This window comes from Beauveria bassiana, assembly GCF_000280675.1.
Source record: "Beauveria bassiana ARSEF 2860 unplaced genomic scaffold BBA_S00022, whole genome shotgun sequence".
Taxonomy (NCBI): domain Eukaryota; kingdom Fungi; phylum Ascomycota; class Sordariomycetes; order Hypocreales; family Cordycipitaceae; genus Beauveria; species Beauveria bassiana.
In genome coordinates this window covers 448,185-469,635 of record NW_007930857.1, presented here as the reverse complement: position 1 = coordinate 469,635, position 21,451 = coordinate 448,185, and the positions used below count along the sequence as shown (strand labels likewise).

The following is a 21,451-nucleotide window of genomic DNA, read 5'->3' as shown; positions in this document are numbered from 1 at the left end:
CTGAAACTCTCTACTTGCCCAATAGCATCGATAGTATGGTAACAAGAAAGGTTAGAAGGTGAAGCGGCGACCAACAACGGAAAACAAGACGCAGGTACTGACACAAGTGCCGATCTTGAGGAGCCAGAGTTATGACAGGAGTAATTGGTTGCCCAGTCACAGGAACGAGGCCAAGCGGGTACCAAAAAGAAAAAGGCCGATTCTCACAGACATTCTATTTACCAAATGGTGGCCATGTTTTTAGTACCCGCTTTTAGTGAGGCCCAGCGTGCACGCAGAATGATTCAAATGCCTCCAATGTGAATAATCTAATGCTTTGAGGATCTGATCATGATTCTCTCGTCTGTTTAGTTGACAGTTGGTTTAGCTAGGAGCTTGGCAGCGGGGCCCTTTCTCAGCACCGCCCATCACCATCGCCAGCATCTCAACCTTAACTACCTTGTCTCATACAAATCATACAAACACATCTCCATTACCGCCCGCCATGGCCGCCTTTACACCCGCCCTCATCGTCGTCGATCTCCAAGAAGACTTTTGCCCTCCCGTACGCCCTTTCCATTTCTCCCCATCCTATGCTCTCACCACTAATTAAACCTACTCTCCTTTCCCCCCTTCCAGAACGGTTCCCTCGCCGCCCAAGACGGCCGCTCCATCACCCCCCTCATCAACACCCTCCTCCGTCTCCCCTTTGCCCTCAAAATCGCCACTCGCGACTGGCATCCCCCCAACCACGTCTCCTTTGCCGCCACCCACCGGAACTCTTCCCCCTACACCTCGACCTACACAATCACCCACCCTTCCTCCTCGTCCAGTGTCCCGCAGCAGTACACCACGACGCTCTGGCCGACGCACTGCGTCGCGCACACCCCCGGCGCCCAGCTGATCCCCGAGCTCGACGCCGCGCGTCTGCACCGCGTACTCGACAAGGGCACGCGCGCGGACCGCGAAATGTACTCCGCCTTTTGGGATCCGTTTGGTGAGTCGGACAGCGGGCTGGCGGGGTTGCTGCGGGACGCGGGCGTGACGGATGTGTACGTAGTCGGGTTGGCGTTCGATTACTGCGTGCGGGCGACGGCGGAACACGCCGCCGAGGCAGGATTCACAACGGTGGTGGTAGAGGATGCGACAAAGGCCGTGTTTCCGGATAAGTGGAATAACGTCGTGGCCGAGCTTCAAAGTAAAGGCGTCCATGTGGTCTCGTCTACGTCATCAGAGGTGCAAAAAGTAGAGTCTTTGTTTACATCGAGATAGTCAGGACGAGACAAGTACAATGGACGCAACATATGAACAATGAAATGTATGTTTAAGTAATGTATGCCTTGCAAAGCTCTATAAACCGAAACGAGGGGGTTGCACGCTATGTACCGAGTGCATGTGATCTAATATTGCGTTGTGATGCTATGTCGTGTCCCTCTGAATTTAAAAAAAAAATGACCCGATCCAATCTTCCATCTCTTGGTATCATTACTTTTCCCGTTCTTTTTTTGTGTTGATCACCGTCTAGATCGCTGTTGCGCGGCCGCACTCTTGCCAGTGGCCTTTTCCAGACCATTTGTCATGGCTAGCGAGACCGGCGTGACCGGGGGAGCCGGCGTCGTGCTTCTCGAAGGAGCGGCACTACGGTTGTGCTGCATGTGTGCGCGGACCAGATGACCGGCTGCCAGGGCACTACAGAGTGACAGCTCACCAGCGAGGACAGACGCCGCAATGATGCGGGCAAGACGACGGGCATTCTCACCGGGGTTGGTCGGGTGCGAGCCGCGCACGCCGAGAAGATCGAGCATGGAACTCTGTGGCTCGAGAATGGTACCGCCACCTAGCGTGCCCACTTCCAGCGAAGGCATCGAGACCGAAATTTGCAGTGCACCTTTGAGGTTCTTCATGATCGTGATGCAGTTGGAGCTCTCCACGACCTGAGCGGGATCCTGGCCGGTGGCGAGGTAGATGGCAGCAACAATGTTGGCCGCGTGCGCGTTGAAACCACCCATCGCACCAGCCATGGCGGAGCCGATCAAATTCTTGCTGATATTGAGCTCGACAAGAGTGTCCACGTCACACTTGAGAACGCTCTTGACAACATCCCCGGGAATAATAGCCTCGGCCACGACGCCCTTGCCACGGCCCTCAATCCAGTTAATAGCAGCAGGCTTCTTGTCCGAGCAGTAGTTGCCTGAGACTGAGACGATGACCATGTCGTCGAAGCCGCTCTCGGTAGACATGACGTTCAGCGCGTGCTCGACACCCTTGGATATCATGTTCATGCCCATGGCATCACCGGTGGTTGTGCGGAAGCGAATGTACAGGTTGGTACCGGCAATGGCAGTCTTCATAGTTTGGAGGCGAGCGAAGCGGCTGGTCGAATTGAAAGCCTTTTTCATCACATTCTGGCCCTCTTCAGAATCAAGCCACAGCTTGGCAGCACCAGCGCGCTCCAGAGTCTCAAAGCTAACACAGGGACCACGGGTCATGCCGTCACCAGTCAAAACAGTAATCGCACCGCCACCAGAGTTAATGGCCTTGCAGCCTCTGCTGGCACTGGCAACCAAGACACCTTCAGTGGTAGCCATGGGGATAAAGTAGCTCTGTCCATCAATGACGAGGGGACCGGCAACACCAACGGGGAGGGGCATATAACCAATAACATTCTCGCAGCACGCGCCAAAGACGCGCTCCCAATCGTAGTTATCGTATGGCAACTTGGATCGGTCCAGGGTATGGGTGATGTGGGAGGTGGCCTTGGTGCGGGAAATGATAGTACGGCGGATCTTGACAGCGCGCGTGAAGTCGCCGAGAGTCTTTTCGAGGGCGTAACCGGGAATTTTGCCACGCATCGACATGGCGACAACTTCCTCATCCGTCATCTCGGGTACACGTTTCTCAAGTAGCATCTGGTCTAGTTCGGCATTGCTGCGATTGGCAGAGGGAGTAGGCTTTGTCCTAGTCATAGTCAGGCCATCGCCCTCGTCGTCGGTGAGGGCGGGGGTGGCGGGCTGGGTAGGCTGGGGAGTAGGAGCGACGTATTGTCCCAGAGGGATGGAGCTGGGCTCGGTTTCGTTGAAGCGCTGAGCACGAGCAAGCTCCTTGCGGTCAATATGGTGCTCTGAAGTCTCGGAGACACTGGGTTCATTGATGCCCCAGCGGGCAATGTTGAACAGGTAGCCGTTCAATCCAACGCTGAGAGCGAGGGCAGCAATAATCCACTTGGACAGAATGGGATCTTCGAGGCTCTTGAGCAGGCTGCCAACTACGCGACCACCCACTCCGTAGCTGTCAAAGTGACTGGCCTGTGATCCGTGGACAGCAGCATCGGCGACAGCGGCAGGAAGAGCGTAGTGGACAGAGGGGTACTCGAGCTCATACTTGATAGGCGTAAGGATGGAAACGAGAACAGCCTGGCCACGCGACTTGGCAGCGGAGAGAATGACATCCAGACCATTGGCGGCCACCTTGAAAGGGTCCACGGGAGGGGTGGAAACGACACCACCCAAACCACCAGCCCAAGAGCGAAGGGTAGCAAAGGAGCTGCCACTGCGGAAAGGAATGGTGCAAATATTGACAACATTAATTAGAACAAAGCCAGAAATCATGAGGACCTTGAACTTGGGGACGCTGCTGCTCTTCATGCCGCGACCAAACAGGGCCTTATCCTCGGTAGTCTTGGCGTCACCAGTGGGCCAGTCGTTGCTGGAAGCGACATTTTCGGCAACACGGCGGCTCACGCCGTCAGCCTCGAGGGCCTGCCGCATTTCGAAATGGCGCTTAATGCGATTAATCTCGAGCTTGATGCTGAGGATCGCAGTGTAAAAGGTGAAGAGCAGGAGGCAGTCAAAGAAGAGGATCCAGGCGGCGAGAAAACAGAACTGCTGAAGACCACCCTGAACACCGGAAGCCGCACCAAGAACCAAGATAGTAATCTCGATGGCATAGTCACGAATAATCTCATAGCCCTTATCCTTGATGGCAGCGTGGATGGCGGTCCGGATGACGTCCTGAGTCTGGGACTTGTCCTTACCTTGGGGGCTTTGCGACTGGTTGCGACGAGCTTCGATAGCGTGGTTGAGGACAGCGCGAGTGAGGACAATATTCTTTTCAAAGCCAATAGTGACAACGAGAAAAGGTAGCCCCTCGGAAAGTAAGATGACGCTGATAGGGACACCAAGCTTGGTAGTGACGGCGAGACCAAAGACAAATGCAAAAGCAGAGGCAAAGAGAGTGCTCATGCCAAGCCAGAGGTTAGAGCCCATGCGGCGCATAGACAGAAACAGAGAGACAAATGTCAGGTGCATGGAAAGATAGCCAAGAACCATGATGACAATGTCGAGAGTCTCGGCGTTTTTGAGCAGATCGATAAACTCGGTCCAGGCGTTGCGAGCCCACTCGAAAAAGGTATTACGGGTGTGCACCTTGGCGGCCTTCATGATCCACATCTTCTCCTCGCGACCATGGCGGGTAAGGACCGTCTCGCTGTTCTCGGAGGGAATTTCCTGAGCAGCTGTGAGGAACTCACGGGCCTGGTCGTAAGGAAGGGAGTAGGCGAGGATGCTGTCCTGGGTGTAGGTAGTGAATGGGTTCTCGGTAACGGGCAGAGAGGTGATGGAGAGGTTCTGCGGGGTCGGAACGGCCTGGGCGAGAGGAGCGACATCGAGAGAATCGTCAGAGAGGGTGTCGGGGAAAACGAGAGTCAAAAGGGCGAGGTGGTCGGCCTGGCTGGTGCCCGGAGCATCGGGCTCGACGCTTTGCCATCGCCAGGCGGTCTCGGGACCAGCAAAGAGCTGTCGACTGCCCTCGGTCAGGGAGGACCAGTCGGCCTTGCTAACGGTGGCGGTCCTCTCGAGCAGGCTGTCTTGGATGAGGCCAATGTAGGAAGAGCTGGCGAGAACTGCGGCGAGAACAATCGTGTGAATAGGGTGCGAAGCGGCGAGGCGACCGAGGAAGTGCAGAGTGGGCGTGATGGTCTTGCCGGCCCAGGTCGGAGGAGCGGCCTTGGCCGGGCCGGTGGTCTCGCCTCGAAAGCGGGTGGGAAGAAAATTCATCTCGACGGTATCTGAAAAGGTGACTCGGCGACTCGGTTTACGACATTGGCGAGGGCGCGGGGCTTCGGAGATGGGTCCTAGGCGGGGTGTGAGCAAGTGCCGACGAGCAGAGCGGTCCATTGAGGAGAGCAAGAGGCATGTTCAAGGGTGGATGGGGTCGAGAGGGAATTATAACGCAAAGACGTGAAGAATTCGTAGGATGCAGCCGGACAGAGCGAGGCAGTGGCTGAAATGAGTTCGGCTGGGCTTACCTGAAGCAGGACCGCTGGCAGGATCGAAAGATGGGTAGCGTCAGACGCAGTTGCAAGGCTGGCTGCGGATGAATGATTTGTTAAATTCGCAGTCGGCGGTGCCGTGGGAGCGGTCGAATTCCGGGTTCTGGATGACGTGTTTGCCCGTGGCTTGCTATCGTCTATACCCGTTGTCAGTAGGCTGGTCAAGAACAATACCAACGCAAAGCGCGCCAATGGGGGTGGTGTGGGAGGCGAGAAGGGAAAAAAGCTAGTTGGCGCGGCATCGGAAAGGGGACAGCCCATGTATACATACAGGTACGGATGAGGCCAAGCAGTGTAACGGAAACTCTGCAAGCTGCGCAAAAAGACGGAGAAGAGGACGAAGAAGAAAGGAGGGACAAGAAGCAAGAGATGCTATGTTCTGGTGTTGAAGGCAGTATGGAAAAAGAAGAAGGGAAATAAGAGAAAGGATCCCCTAACCTAGTAATAGTTGAAGTAAAGAGCCAGCCAGTTAAGGTGGACGATCCCCTGGCGAGATTTAATTGCGGGCCCCAAGAAGAGGCGTTAGCGGGCAGGCAGGGGGGCCTGGCAAGCAGGGCAGAGATGATGTTTATTAGTTAACTAGCAGATATAATAATAGCGAGGCAAATACAGCTGAGAAATTTCCCTCACTGCGGAGCCCGTAACCTAGGAATGATCTCGCAGACAGCTGCTGTAATGGTTCATTCGTGTCTAATCGTCACTCTTGGCCACTGGTGCTGTTGCATGCTACTGGTAGCGCGCGTACATGCGTCATGTCTCCTTTGCACCTGCCGGTGATGCAACAGGCCTTTGCCATTGCCGGGCGCAGTACGCGATAGCGATAGCCGTAATTTATCCGTCGCTCAGGTCATGCACCCTTGTAAGCTCGCCCTGGCGACCTTGCACTAGCACCATCTGCGTACAATCTCGTAGTTACGGAGTGGTTACGCCGCAGTTCCTCGCACCTGCGGCGCTGCCCCACTATCAGAGCAAAAAGCTCAGACACAGCCTTTGCGGTGAAGCGCGAAAAGTGCAACTTTCCAGCGCGCTTTTTGCGAATACGCATACGCATACGCTATCATTGCCGACCTCGTCACTGGAGCATCATTGACGGCTTTGTCCGCTTCACGCGACGATTCAATTTTGAAATGGTCATGATGATCTGTTGCCCTACTTCACTCGTTATGCTTTCTGCTCACCAGTTCAGGCTCGAACACAATCTGTCATGCATGCATCCCGTTCTCCCCTTCACCACAGCTGCTATCAACGCTGTTAAGCTGTTGATATTTGATATGATTGATGCTGTGATGCAGGCCTGTTTCCACGCTTAATAAGCACGCATTTTTCGCTACAGTAATCCTCCCCGCACGCTTAATTCACCGTTATTCCCCCCACGTACAAGATTCAATACAAACCCCAGACTCAGGCGAACTCGACTCCCGACGGCGGGTAGTCGCCGCCTCGTATTGCCAAATCACCCCTGGAATCACCGGCACGCGACCGATCCCTTGGCTTCTCGGCCGCTCCCGACCCCCGCAACTGGGGCAGCGCCAGCATCTTGCACCTGTCCTCCTGGAGCAGCTTCTTGGTCGTGATGCGGTCCGGGTAGTTGCGCAGGCACATGCTCGTAAAGTGCGTCCCGTAGTGGATGCCCCCGTCGACGCCGCCGCTCGTGGCCTCGCTGCCGCCCGTGTACCCGGGTAGCGGTCTGAGGACCGACGAGAAGTTGGGCTCATGAAAGTAGGCAAACGCGAACCTCTCCCGCGTGTTGAGGCCGACCTTGTGCGGCGTCGACTTGAGGTAGCTACCTGTCATGTACTGCAACATGTCACCTTTTGTCGCGGTCAGCCTTGCCCGCAGAACAATATTACTAAGACCCTGCCTACGTACCTGGAAAGACTGTGAATACACCCGGCACAGGTAGCACGTAGACCCAGCCGGTCTCGTCCTCGTGCATGCCGGCCGCGCTCTTTTCCCAATTGGCGTAGTGCTCGCCTTGCTGTGGCGGCCTCACGAAAAGACCTGTAGAACATCAGCACGAGGCCATGGCGGCGGCGCCTCTACAGGGTATACATACCACCGACGTCGTCCTGCGCGGCCATGACCAACAGACCGTAGTCTGTGTGGGATCCGATGCCGCGTCCCTTCTTCCCCTTGCCATTAGTCTGATCTCGGTGCGGAAACCTGCCATTAGTTAGATGCATCCTGGTTTTAGCTTGGGGGAATTCTCGCCACACATACCGCAGAACTCGCATATGATGCCATCCGTCCTCGGTATACTTCTTGAGAGAACCTTGCGGAACGCGCAGGCCCAGCTCAACCATCTCCAAAAGCCGATCGCCGCTCCGGGAGAGGTCCTCTGTATATGCTGTCATGTTGTACTTCATGTCATTGTCCGGCCACGGGCACGGTCCATGGCACGGCCACTTGGCAGCGACTCTGTGATCCTTTTCACTTAAATCTTTCGTCACGGTGAAAATCTCCGAGTAGTCAGCCACGCCGTCCGTCACCTCCTCGCCGGAGGCAACGTAGCCCGAGTAGCTCTGCTCGTCAACGCACCGCCGCTTCTCGACACCGCTGCGGCGGAAGAAGCGTTGGCTGGCCGCGTTGGCGTTCTGGTAGATGCGCTGCTGCTGCGGCGACATGGCTACCTGGAAGATGCCATCCCGCCGCCAGGCCTCAATCATAGCACGGGCCATGGACCGGTCATTCGCCGACCCTGTGATCTGGTTCGGCAGGACAAAGGTGTTCAGCCGGCCAACAGTGGCAGTAAACCCAGGCGGCATGGTGCTGGCACCAACCACGGCGTCGCCGCGCTTCGCGACGAGCCTGAGTCGCGCTGCAGAGTGACGGCTGGCGATGGCGCCGCCCAGACTAGCTGTACTTGCTAATCTCGATTGCATTGTGTAAGAGAAGAGGTGCAAAAAGAGCCCCGAAATAGAAGACTATCTGTAATAGTAATTCTCGATGCAAGCTTTGTGTAATAGACGTGCTGATCGAATCGCGATCACGTCGATAGGAGACAGCTATGTGCGGCCCTTTAATACTCTTACGGAAAGGCCGACTTCTCTTGCGGCAGGTAATTGCTCAAATGCCACTGCAGTGGGAATTGACCGAAGCCAAAGTAGATATTAGGCATAGTCCGACTGCGGGTTTGCATGGAGTCTGCAGGTCATCGCAATGTCAAGTTGTACCACCGAAGGGTCCAGAATCAACGACGGCCTTGACTTGGGCTTAGGTTCTTGGTGCACAATAAAAGTACTACTCCAATCTGCATGCTCGTGCGAGTTGTTGACGATTGAATGTGTCACAGCTCCCTCTTTTTCAGAGGGGCACCACTGTATCTCGGACTGCGCCAGCGAAACTTTGCCACAGGAGCCGTCCCAAGTTCACTACCAGGTCACCAGCCAGCGAGAGCTGTCTGTTTCTCTAAACGACACCGAGCCGCGTTCGCGCAAAGACAGAAATGAAAGAGGATCAATGAGGTAAGGAGTATGTTGGTTCGAGCTATTACACATGACTACACACGAACACTACAAGACTACCAGGATTCAACCACAGAGACGTCTCGAATACTGGCCTTCGTCTGCTAGAGTGCTCCGAGGCGAGATGCTGAAGTGACGAAAATGCCGAAACCTGTTTGTCTATTTTCTGACTTAGCGATTTTCACAGAGGTCATACGGGATTGTAGATCACTCCAGACCCTGCAAAATTGTAGGCCTGAACACTGCCGTGTAAGAGCCGCCGATGTCGACGAGATCCGCATCCCGTGGCAATCATAAAGCTAATTGCGCTCCGGCATTTGCCATCTTCAACGAGGGCGTCTGGATTACGAGACACATTTCTTACAAGTTTCCACTTCACGAGACCAGCCCACTCTGGTACACGCACGTCGTACGCTGGATCATGTTTGCCGCATGACACGCCACGGCCGTGTGCCACTGCATCAACCCTGCCAAAGATAATGAAAAATCCCCGATTATTGGGACGATCTGCTGCATACGAGTTCTCTTGATGAGCTTGATTACCGTTGTGCAATCCTCGGGGAAATTTTGGCTGTCGAGTGCTGATACGATAGAAAATAGACCGGACTAGACTCATGCTAGTAAGACGGCTGGCAAGAGACACGGTCAACCGCAGATCGGCTTTGATATAGCGTATCGGTCTTTCTTTTTGGGACCCAAGACTCGTATCATTTTCACACAGGCATTTGTCCTCCTCGACTTCCCGAAAACTAAAAGAGAGGCAATCGTCGAGCTCATGGATTGTTTGCCAAGCTCACGCTATGGTATTCCACAGACATGGCGATGTTTCTCAGCTCACTCGCCTCGTGAAACTTCACATGTGATTGGGACAAGAATGCGAAATGAGGATTGTGATTTGCATACAAATGTGCAATAAATGCGTTTCATTCGACAACCATACGTAAGCAAGCCGACTAAGCGGAAGACTTTCCCAATTCCGTAATCCGCAGCTCTCGGCGGCGTGCCGGGGTGCCCAAGAATACAGTCCAACGCGAAGATAATCAGGCAGACTTTGCCTTCTTGGAGCGCTGCTTGTTCTTCTTGTCCTTTTTCCCCTCCATGGATGGTTTCACCGATTTGCCTTCGCGCATGGTGGGCAAGGCTCGCTAGTCCTCGTCCTCGTCCTCGTCGCTCGTGGCTTCGATGTTTGCCTTGTCCGACCTTTCCTTCTTGGGCTTCTTCGCGATGGCTTCGGCATCTTCTTCAGCACCACCTATCGCATTGACCAGTTGCCCCATTTTGCGAAGCTGTTCGTTGATGGAAGGCATAACCTTGATCAGCGTGGTGTACTGCTCCACCGACAGCGAGATGCCCTAAGCGCGTTAGTTGAAGATAATAGGCGGACATATTTCTTATCCTACTTTCTTGGCAGGCAAGAGTTTGCCGTCTTTTTCGTAATATTCTCGAATGTTGATCATGGTCGCGTTGTTGAACTTGGAAACTCCCACACGGCGCTTGCTGGACAGCTGTGGCAAAGCGTTAGGTTCTGAGAGAAATCACCACTGGGCTCGAAAAGCTTGCCTCCCAAAAAGGATTGCCTTCTTCATCTTTTCCGGTAGGTGAAACGAGGCTCGCATTCGGTCTGCTCTTCTTGGCGGCCTTGTGCGCCACCTCAACATCGTTCGCATCCGAGGGCTCGGTGACACTCGCGCGCCTTTTGTTCCCCATGGCTGCTGGAAACCGCAGAGAATGGTAGAGATGGAGCTTTGAAAGTGGCTTATATTAATTTTGGACTGAGTACATGAAGTTTTGAATAGATGATGCGAAGTCAATGAGGGGTCATCTGAGCCGTGCAGCGAGATAGTGAGACGCGCTGGAGCTTGACAAACGCGCTGCACTTAAATGGGATGGCCTGGACAAACGCAACGCCAACGCCTGTGCACGTGATGGTGCGTTCTGGCAGCTGGCAACTCTCCCACCGGCCTGGCAAGCCAACGAAGGAACCGAACATGTAACTGTAATGAATCCGTTTCCTAAGTCACTGCTACATACAAATCCCCTTCGTCAATTTATTATATTCGATGGCACCTTTGTCAGCCACTTTTTGCATGTTCACTAGAGCTGGCCAAGACCGACAGCTGGCACAGAGCTAGCGTCAGGGGTGGTTCGATCGAAACGTTGATTGGCAACAACTCCACTGTTTACCCCTTGAAGGTACTCCCCAGGCAAAACAATGTACGGATTACGCAGCTGAAGCTCCAAATTTTGGCAAGGGATGTCGGTGGTCGTGTTTCTGGCCGATCCCATTGCATCCTATCGTCTCAGCCTTTCCTCCTCGTCTGTGACGACGTTGACCTTGACGCTTGACATGCCCTCTGCACGTCACCGTCCATCGGTTTTTATCTCTCTCACACACACAGCCCCGCAATACATCACTACGACGACGTGACGTACCTCAATGGCCGACGCCGCCGAGCCTGCGCAGGGTCTCGAAGCCCCTCCTCGCGATGGCGCAAATACTGCCGCCCCAAATGCCAGCATCACTGAGGAAAGTGAATTGCTACTGTCGCAATATGAAATGCAAGATGCTGCTGCGCAAGCTATAGCAAGGCAGACAATGGGCGACATACCTGACCGCGCAAAAACGAACGACACACAACAGTCAGACTTAGTGTCCAAAGTCTTGTACTTTCTTTCGAAAGCCTCCCCTGCAACGCTGGCCGGTATCGCAGTCGGCTTTGCAGGTGTCACATATGCAATTCTTGGCCGACTCGGCCTGCTCATCATTGGCGCGGTTGGAGGTGCCGCAGCTTTCGTCGTCTGGGAAGGTCGGAACCCCGCCATTGCTCAGGCAGTTCGAGGCGAAAGGGGCCCCGATGCGCTGGAACGCATTTGGATCGACCTCCAGGCCACCAAGGTCACAGAAGATGAGCATGAGGCTGACAAGCCCGATCAAGTCATTTTCAAGGGCTTCGACGACTTTCGGCCGGAAACCCGCGAAGCTCTAGGCGGCCTCGTGGATACCATCATCAAGGATTACGTCAAGTGGTGGTACAGCCCTATCATTCCGGCCGATCACTCATTTCCACTTGCTTGTCGTAAGACCCTGACATCGTATATCCTAGCCGTCTCGAATCGCATGGCCAAAAAGAGACCCGCCGACTCCTTTCTCGACCTTCTTACCAACTCTTCCTCCATCGCTATCGCCTTCATGTCGGAGCTTGCTGCCGCTTTCGCTGATGTGCCGGCCGAGTCCAACATGACTGCTGTAGATGCTGTTTATACATATCTTGCCTCAAATCCGGATTCGCGGCTGGCAAATTTATTGAACCAAAAACAGCAAGCTGCCAAATTCAAAATGGTGGCAGATGACCTGCTGTCATTCATGGAACCCAGTGTCTACAATTGTGACCCAGCTCGTGCTCTTTTGAGAGAAGTCCTAGCCAACACAGTGCTGGAAAGCCTGCTGCAAACATGCTCAAAACCGGAATGGATCAATGGCTGGATTGTGTACCTTTTGGAGGCAGGAGAGCCCGACATCAATCAAGCTATCGACGTGGGTATGCAGCGTGCTCGAGATACTGCCAATAATCTTTTCGCAGACATTGACGGGAATGTTGGGAACATTGGCATTGTCAAACCTGCAAGCCGCTCCTCCGGCGAAATTGAACGCGGAAGAAGAAAAGATGTACAAACGCATAGGAAAAGGCTTAGCAAAGCCGACGAAGAAGTCGAGGTAGCAATCGAGGGGATGAAGCGCATGAGCGGCGTCAAGCAAGGCGTCGAAGACAGCAGTCGATCGATGACGAATGATTCATCTGCGTCATCTAAACAGAGTACGGATCCTTTCACAACAGACGCAGCTGCCTCTAGCCAGGCAGGTGGAACGAGTGCACACAGTTCGACACCTCCGCTTGCTCAAGGGCGATCGTCTCCGTCTGGTACTTCTGTTGACGACGCGAGTGAGCCAGCCTTTACTCCTGTCACTCCTCGCTCAACTATGGATACGTCGAGTCAAAACTCGTCATCACCAAAGCGTGACAGCAGTGGCAGCCAGCAATTTACCACTTTTGATCAAATTGTCCCTGCAGCGGGGCCCGATCAGCAAGAGGAGGACGCGCCAAAGAAAGCGCCTTTGACGCTGCACAATGCTTCCTTTACGCTTCATGACGATGCTACTGGAGATACTGCCAAAATTCGCAATAAGCCGACCTGGGACTATCTGATTCAAGTTGAACCATCATCAGCCGGATACCCAGGATGGATGATTGTGAGAAGATACTCGGATTTCGAGACACTGCACGAGATCATGCGACGAATCGCGACAGTCTCTGGGGCTACCGCCTTCACAGAACTACACAAAGAGCTGCCGCGCTGGAAGATTCACAGCAGAGAATCGCTGCGTGGCGAGCTGGAGCGTTATTTACGCGATGCGTGCTGGTATCAGAGTCTAGCCGAAAGCGAGGGCATGAAACGATTTCTTGAAAAATCTCAGGGTCACACTCATGGCAGCAGCAAGTCATTCGCTTGGGAATCTGTAGGCAAAAACATGCTTGATGTTCTCGCGATTGCACCGAAGGGCGCAATGGAGGGCGGCAAGACTCTTGTCGATGGTGTTACTGGCGTATTTGGAAACTTTCCCGGCATCGGCAAGAAGGCTCCAAGCCAATCTATTGATATGACACCAAGCAAGCGTCACTCTCTTACAACGCCAGTCAGGGCAGACGCTCTCAAGACATCACCTGCAAGGTCGGAGCGTGCCAGTATAGACAGCCAACGATCTTCTGTTGTGTCTACGCAACCTGGCCGAATGCCCATGATGGAGCGTCGACCAAGCCTTCAGCTTCAGAATGATAACGAAGGAGATGTGGCCCGCACGGGGCGCTCTGAGCGCGTAGACTCTACAGCGTCTGCCTCTGTCAGTGCTCGGCCAAGCAGGGAACACAGCAGAGCTTCAAGCTTGGCGCCACCGCTGCGATCTCCATCATCCATTAGCCTGGAGTACGTGAAGCTACCACCTCCACCGGATGAGATGGCGGATGATTACGAGTCGTCTTTGAATCGTGACATGGCATCGGTAAGTGAGACGACTCACAGTAAAAAACACTCGATTGGCCACATGTCTCAGCCGTCTGTGAGTTCCACGCAAGGGTCAGCGACAAATGGAAAGAAGACAGCCGTGCGACCGATCAAGGTGCACTCGAAACTTGGCGAGGGCGAAACGAGGGTTGCCGTGGAGCTACTCTTTGCTGTCATCAACGAGATGTACACCCTTTCATCAGCCTGGAACATTCGTCGGACATTGCTCACTGCTGCGAAATCCTTCCTGCTACGCCCTGGAAACCCGTCACTCCTTACTGTGCAGACGCTCATTCAGACCTCGGTGCTTGACGCGTACACGGCCGACTCGGGGATTGCGGAACAGCTACGGAAGGTACGGGAAAACAGCATGCCCACGGAAGAAGAGCGTGCTGCCTGGCCAGCGGAGCTTACTACCGAGGAGAAGGAGCAGTTGGCTGCCAAGGCGCGCAAGCTTCTTATTCAGAGCGGAGTTCCGGCGGCTCTTATGGGAGTGATGGGCCAAGCCGCGACGGGCGAGGCACTGGGCCGCGTCTTTGACTGTCTTCAAATCGAGGAAGTTGCGCGGGGTCTCATCTTTGGTCTGATCCTGCAAGCCGTCAAGGTGCTCACACACTGAAACAAGGACGGCATCTGTTGCAGACAGAGAGATGGCGTGACTCGATTATGAGGCGAAACGAACTAGCGATGTCTTGCATTTATGATTTTTGTTATTTATCTGCATATGATGGACTTGCCAACGGCGGCGACTTCTGCGCAACCCACGTGAGGGGTGGCAGAGCAGCAATCGCGCAAGATCTCGTAACGAATTAACTCGCGAGCAAGCATCATGGGAAATGGAGTTCCGGGAGTGGCACAATACCTCATGGGAGAGTGCTCGGCACAGATATTTTGGCAAGCTGTGCGACGAGGACTTTTGGGGGATGCCTGTCGGCATTACTATACCTGTTTTTATTCTTGATCTCTTGTCTACGTAACCGTAATGAAATTTTATTATGCCTATGTGCACAGTCGCAGCAGAAATGAGCATCATGAATATATTTACATACAACCTCGCGCTGATCTTCTTTGTTGAATGTTGAACCCTGCAAACGTGGAGCGAGCTCCGACGGTAGTTGACTTTTGTAGGCGCTGCTCGGAAAGAAGGTTTGAGAGCAAATTGACCGATGCCGATCTGTCGACGCGGCGGCTTTCGCGGGGTTGTAGCAGGGGTTGCGCGGAAACCCCTTGTAGCAGACCAATTGTTGGCATTTTTTTTACGCCAGTGAGCAATCTTTTGGCGTTTGCCAAGCTTGATGCGTTACAGTGCGTTGTATCAAGGAAAAAAGGGGGCGCAAACGTCGGAGCGTTTGGGCAGTTGGATATTTAAGCTGTTGGATAGCCGAGGACTACATGAAGAAGCGAGGAGATGGGGGACCCTGAGGACCAATACGTATGCAATGGTACAAGTCGGCTTGACACACGGCATCGGATTGACGAGTGGCTTTGAGGAACGGAATTTGCACTCTTACTTTCCGGCCTTGAAAGGCATTTGTAGTCGGCGTAACACAGTCAAGTGCTTATCTACAGTTTGACCTTGGTCTATGAGTCCGAATAGTTGAAACCCGCTACGCGAATAGTTTCCAAAAAAGCATCAATCAAATTCCGTCCCGATTAGCACCAACAATCAATACTATCCGCCGTCTCCGGTGTCAAGATGCTGTTAGCGCACGTCAAGTCGGTGAGTTGCGTCCAGCCCCCAAGGGGGTGTGTGTGTCTTTGCTCAGGTGAGGGTTGCTTGGGTAGCTAGACCGAGACGCGCGGGCGACGTCGAGCCAAAGAAAATACCTAATAATACGACGCTGACATGTTGAAAGTGCGGCACCGACCGTGATGGTCCCCCATTACAATGTCAATGCGTGACCATCTGCCTCTGTTGCTTGTCCAAGTTGGTTGAGCAAGCACAGAGCCGCTGATAAGCTAGGCAGTCGGCAGATTCTAGAAGAAAGAAAGACGGCCCCCAATTTGCACAAGCAAAATGTCTCATACCCACTTGTACCTGCGCAGAGCGCATTGTGAGTTTAGATGCACGTCGGGTTATCATGTGCGTTGCCGGCAGAATAGGGTTGTCATCTTCTTCTCACTCATTACGTGCAAGTCAAACATGCGAGAAGCCATCGTCGCTATCCCGTCTCCTTTTTATTTTTGGTGCATGCTGGTAGGGCATGATCGACACCTTCTCAAAAAAAGGCCAGCTTTCTAGTGCTGGAAGAATAACGTGGTGACGCCACAAAAGTTGTTTTAGCATGTGTGAGTGGGCTACCATTCACCTTTTGACCGTCTGTCTGTCTGTCTTGCATGATAACGTTTGAACCGAGGGACAGCCGGCACGTGGTAGAAAATCCCCATGTTGGCAGGAACATGCTAAATTAGTGCCAAGTTATAATAATAGGAAGCTGGGGGAAATAATTCACGCCCTCTTGGGGTCCCCTCCTCCCCCCCCAGTGTTCTCTTCCTGGTTGTAGATCCGTGTCAAAAAAACCCATAGTTATCGTCAAAGTGCAATTTCGCTTGAACTTCGCTTGGGCCCTTTTTTGTTCGGGTCCCCGATTTAATCTCGCCCGATTGACGGTGCGGCTTGGTCTGTCATGACACCATGTTGGGTTTTTTTTTCTACGGCGGGCACGGCAAGGCCGCGAGCTAGGCAAAAAAACACAAAGTGGCTTGTTAACTTTTTTCGAGATGGAGGGGCTGTTGGAAATGAGATGCCCGTATTAAGTCGGACAGAGTAAATGTTGTCATTGAGAGAGAAGGAGTGAAAAAGAACAAAACTTGTTCTCTGACTAGTTGGTGGATATACTGTCATCTCTTCTCAGATCGGTACAAATATACTGATGGAAATGACAAGGGCTCTGGACGATGCTAATGTCGTCATACCTTTTCGTACGTGAGTGACAAGCTGTACACTTCGATGCCGACTAGTACTGAGCCATAGCCCCCCTTTTCAAAGCCACCGCCGTGCCTCTTCCCCATCAATATCAATCATCATTATTATTAGAAACTGTTCATCTCGTCATTTCCAATGATGGGACGTGGCGTTCCTTTACCACCACCGCAAGTGAAAAGGCGTTTTTTTTTTGCCGGGACCCTGCATAACTAGTTAGCTGCAGTCAAATATTTTAGTTTCAGGTGAAACTATTCCATCTACCATCTTTGGCGGCCGACGTACCTTTTTTTGTTATTCAGCCCTCCACTGCCCCCTGTCAGTGGGATGGGGGAAATCAAATTTCGGTCTCTCGGCAAGGCAGATTGACAACGTTCGATCCATCCTGGAAAAAGCCCTGATTCTGACTACGTAGTACGCCGAAAGAGCATCTATCTGTCTCTTGTGGCGCTGCGCCGCTCGCCTGTGCTTTGGCAGTTCTGGTGGGTGGTGGTGGACAGGGACTGCAACGTGCCCTCTCAATATTGTAACTCGTCTGGCGTGATGCTCGCCTCGTAGGTAGTTCTGCCCAAAATCGGCATCCGCCTCCCCACCTTTACTGTCGCATTGGCAGTCATCGTATTTGCCATTAAGACTAGAAACCGACGACTTGTCATCCGAGATGTCATCACAGACTAGTTAAAAGTAGCTGCCTAATTCATCAACCAGCACGGGGAGGGTGCCACAGCACCACGGCACGTGAATCACCACAATCAACGTCCATCTTTTTATTCCCAATTTGAATGTATTAATAAAGAGTTGCCGACATTAAGTAAAATTAAAAAGGAGAGTAATGAGTAATAGCAGATGGGGTATCTAAAGGACTGTAAAAGCCGCCGCCGCTTCCTCCCAAATGTGCGACCATGATTTGGCATAGTTGAAACGCCCTCCATCGTATCATGACCAACCAAAAGAAAAAAAGCAAGAGAATAATCATCATCATCAATAGTTTACATGACGCACGATTCAATATTATGACCCTCAAGGCCTAAAAACAGTATTGCTCAGAAGCATCTGTGCTTCCTTGAGAAAATCCTTCTTTGCCGCACGGGCCGGCGACGCAGACGGTGGTGCGCTGCCTGCATCCACTGCCGGCGGCGGCGGCGGCGGCGTCGTCGTCGTTGTTGTAGTAGTAGTAGTTGTTGTTGTTGTTGCCGTCATTGTATTATGAGCCCCCGTCGAGTTTGGTGTACCATCTCCGTTTAGCTTCTCGTCGCTGCGCTTTCGTACATGCTCTTTAAGCGGCTGCACTGGCATGGGCTGCTGCTCTTCCTGTCCCGAACCGAGCCGAGATATCTCATCCTCCACGTCGGCCAGCAGCGCATACAAATCATCACCTGCATACACCCGTATGCTCTCAACAGCCTTGCGAGACTTTGTGGTGGCCGAGCTCGCAGAGCGGCCAATCGAGGCCTGGGCGGCCGCGGCTTGCTCCTCCTCCATGAGGGGCAGCTCGAGAATGGTGCTTGGCACCTGGGCCACCACGCGCTGTGGGGATGGCGAGTTGCTGCCGGTGCGCGGCGACGACGAGGCGGCGGTGGAAATTTGTTTCGTGGGGCTCCGCGGAGGGGTCGCTACATCGCGGATGCCCAGGGATGGTGATGCACCGCGTGTTTGATACGGCGATGATGCCCTGACGCTGCCATCGGGAACTGGGAGAATGGCGGCGGCGGCAACGTGCTCCAGCAGCTTCTGGCGGACCCTGGTGCGTCTGTTCTCGGCTTGCTCGAGCTTGGTGACCCAGTCGTCGATAGAAGCGTCCAGTTCCGCGAGCGCTTCTTCTTGCTTGAGCATTGAGTCGTGACTGAATTTGGCGACCCGGGGTGAGCGGAGGTACTGGCAGATGCGAGAGTGCAGGTTGCGGCGACCAGCTCGTAGTGAGCTATAAGTACGGCGGAGATACTCAGTTCGGTCGTCGAGCTGGCGAAGTTCCTGCACAACCATTAGTTGCCATGTTTAAAAGGACCGCTGTAGTCAATGTCGATTTACCTTTGAAAGAGCTTCCACGTCCTCTACTTTGAGAACTTCGAATCGTTCTGCTTGCCCTAAAGCCTGCTTGTGCAGTGCCATGACATTATTGGCGTTGAGTTTGCTAATGGCCTCACACGGCCTCCAGCCTGTTGGCAATTCCTCAAACGCGCGTCTCTCGGAACTATTGTTGGTGCTTTTGGCGTCGCCAGTCTTGCTGCCCTTTTCATTCCTCTTTGATTGTCTTCCCCGATCCATTGTGCAGGATGTCTCGGAGCCTGTTCGTCTGTGGCTCGATGCATTCGTGGTTCGGCTGCCGTCTTCATTGGAAAGGGTGTAGCTTTCCCAAAGCCGGGGTGAGCTCTTCTGTTCGGTGGGCGCGGCAGATATTGGTGTAGGGAGAGTCGACGTCGACAGTTCTGTTGCTGTGGCGGATCGAGGGACAGAGAGGTCTGGTGTAGAGGCCGGTGTCAATCGCCCAATAGTCGGCGTGCCGAGCTCGAATCTACCTGATCGGCAGGTCTCTGCGGGAGGCGAGCTGCCAGACCGTAGTTGACTGCTCGAGTGTTTAGACTGTAGTCTGGGAGGCGGGGCATTACTTGGTGGGATAACGAGAGGAGCGAGTTTGCGTGGTGAGGATGGTCGTGGTTTTGTGGCTGGGAGCTCAAAAGCGCCTTCGATGGCTCTTGCCAAGTCTTTTGTCTGTATACTGGGTTTGGGTGTTTGGTCAATGGGCCCAACTGGACTGCTGGTCTCGTCAGGGGCACTAGAAGCACGTTCGTGAAGAGCCGGGCGGCCAGGTATTGTGGCTGTCAATTTGTAAGCAGGGACCGTGGCAGAAAATCCGAGGTACACCTACGTGAGTCCATTGAGACTTCTTGCACTGTTGTCATAGGCCCAAGCTCAGGAACGCTCACTTTACGGCGTCTGACCAGGTTGTTTTGATTCAAGCGGATTCTGATGCCAGCCAAGGGAGAAGTTTTTTCGTTTTTTTCGCTAGTCTCGGAAGCCTGCGGAATCGGCAAAGCCTTTGTCGGAGGCAAGGTATTTGGAGTAGGTAGGGGCCTGTCTTTGGGGAACAGCTGATATCTTTGCGGCTGGTCTGCCTGTGCTGATTTGTGTGCAGCCGAGGACTTGCCCGCGTGCTTTGGTGGTGAGCCGGACTGCAAAGACGGCATGTCAGTCAATTTGCTGTATAAATTCCGAGTGTAGTATGCTCACGGGAAACATGGCTGGCAAAGGGGAGATTGGCTTTGTTATAGTGGCAGGCTCAACAGCAGCCATGCAGGTGGCAATATGTGCCATGATTGACTGTGTACGGCCGGCCTATATGTTCAATGTGGCTTGCTATACTATGAGATGCTTAAAACGGATCGATTGAACAGTTTGAAGCTCGCAGTACGCTTGGTATGTTGAACACGGAGAATTGACGACCTACTTCCGAGTCAAGTAGAGAAGTAGTCGTGTATGTGACGAACAGGTATATCGGAATCTCACGAGAGACGCACGTTTACGATATATACTTATTCATGTCGAGGGAGACCAGTGGAGCGCGGACCATGGCCATGGGACTCTGATTAAGTAGAGCATGGTTATGGAGTCCGTGGAGTTCCGGTGGCAGCGTCTCAGAGACAAGGTGAACCAGGGTTGGAGCCTTGGAGGCTTTGCAAGGATGGGTGGTCCATCGCTCACAGCCGGGCCATAGCGTGGGACAAGGTGTGGATTTGGAAAGTTCCACTACTGCCGTTGATTGAGGAGCCCGGCATGGCATGGCTGGAGCCTGGGACACGGATGCTCAGAGGACAGTGTGTTGAGGGGACCCACGACAAAGGTATCAAGAAAGTTGCAATCGCAACGCTGGACATCTGAGACGAGGCCGGCGACAAGCAGCAAAAAAAAAAAAGGCATGGGACGACAAGGGGCCAGCTGGACCAACGGAGACGAGTGGCGGCGGGTAGACAAGTTTTGAGTCAATCAAGGTCTTGTTGGAAAAGAAGGGAGGAGTAAGGAGGAGGGGGAGGGGCAACGATGCCTTCTTTCCCCCCCTCTGTCTCTCACAACTCAAGACACCACACGGAGAAAGATGTTCCAGAGGGGAATGGAACAGAAACACCATGTGCATGCGGAGGCGTAACAGTCAGACAGGCGTTCCTTTCGAGATGTTAGAGCATCGACTTGGCTAGCACAACAAGGAGGGGGCGACGATGATGATGGTGGGGGGGGAGTGTAACAGATGACAGGGAAGGCTGGCTTCTGCGGCAGACCCGCTCCATCTCTCTGCAGGCTGCAGCCCATGGTTCCTTCTCAAAGGGCAGCAGCAGGCGGGCCACTGGCGTGCAGCGAGCAATCCGGGGGGCGTGTGGCGTGCGTCTCTCCGCTGGGAACGGTGGGCGTTATGTAAGGGGGTGGGCGTCCCTGCCACGAGTTCCGCACATGTTGGGCACTCGCACTAGTCAACGACGCTATTCTTTTTAATCTAGGGCCAAAATGCCTGAGCGAACTTGTTCCTGTGTACTTATCCATACACTAACGTTAGTTCAATCTTTTCTTGCTTCTAAACACTGGAGAGATGTCACTAAATACTGGAGAGATGCAAGAAAATGGGCTGTTTTTTTTTTCTGCTGCTCGAACCTCTCTGGGCCAAAACGGCAAAGGCCCAACCAAGTAACTGGCCCACGCCGGAGCAGCGAT

The 21,451-nt window shown here is 53.5% G+C and overlaps 6 protein-coding genes across 6 annotated transcripts; 2 read left to right on the top strand and 4 right to left on the bottom strand.

Moving 5' to 3' along the window:
• Positions 1-484: 484 nt before the first annotated feature.
• On the top strand, positions 485-1,251 carry BBA_07084 (Isochorismatase-like protein; the record flags this gene model as incomplete). Its single annotated transcript, XM_008602181.1, has 2 exons — positions 485-544; positions 619-1,251. The coding sequence occupies 2 exons, from the start codon at positions 485-487 to the stop codon at positions 1,249-1,251; spliced, it is 693 nt and encodes a 230-aa protein (XP_008600403.1).
• A 242-nt stretch (positions 1,252-1,493) lies between these two features.
• On the bottom strand, positions 1,494-5,153 carry BBA_07083 (HMG CoA reductase; the record flags this gene model as incomplete). The annotated part of the gene is made up of 1 exon (XM_008602180.1): positions 1,494-5,153. The coding sequence occupies one exon, from the start codon at positions 5,151-5,153 to the stop codon at positions 1,494-1,496; it is 3,660 nt and encodes a 1,219-aa protein (XP_008600402.1).
• A 1,556-nt stretch (positions 5,154-6,709) lies between these two features.
• On the bottom strand, positions 6,710-8,190 carry BBA_07082 (2OG-Fe(II) oxygenase superfamily protein; the record flags this gene model as incomplete). The annotated part of the gene is made up of 4 exons (XM_008602179.1): positions 6,710-7,119; positions 7,178-7,309; positions 7,365-7,471; positions 7,529-8,190. 4 exons carry the CDS (start codon positions 8,188-8,190, stop codon positions 6,710-6,712), a joined length of 1,311 nt encoding a protein of 436 aa, XP_008600401.1.
• Positions 8,191-9,917: 1,727 nt separating this feature from the next.
• Positions 9,918-10,479, bottom strand: BBA_07081 (transcriptional Coactivator p15; the record flags this gene model as incomplete). The annotated part of the gene is made up of 3 exons (XM_008602178.1): positions 9,918-10,124; positions 10,173-10,277; positions 10,312-10,479. 3 exons carry the CDS (start codon positions 10,477-10,479, stop codon positions 9,918-9,920), a joined length of 480 nt encoding a protein of 159 aa, XP_008600400.1.
• A 730-nt stretch (positions 10,480-11,209) lies between these two features.
• BBA_07080 (PX domain-containing protein) lies at positions 11,210-14,449 on the top strand (the record flags this gene model as incomplete). The annotated part of the gene is made up of 1 exon (XM_008602177.1): positions 11,210-14,449. The coding sequence occupies one exon, from the start codon at positions 11,210-11,212 to the stop codon at positions 14,447-14,449; it is 3,240 nt and encodes a 1,079-aa protein (XP_008600399.1).
• A 3,324-nt stretch (positions 14,450-17,773) lies between these two features.
• Positions 17,774-20,065, bottom strand: BBA_07079 (uncharacterized protein; the record flags this gene model as incomplete). The annotated part of the gene is made up of 4 exons (XM_008602176.1): positions 17,774-18,724; positions 18,782-19,569; positions 19,620-19,923; positions 19,982-20,065. 4 exons carry the CDS (start codon positions 20,063-20,065, stop codon positions 17,774-17,776), a joined length of 2,127 nt encoding a protein of 708 aa, XP_008600398.1.
• Between the last annotated feature and the right edge of the window lie 1,386 nt (positions 20,066-21,451).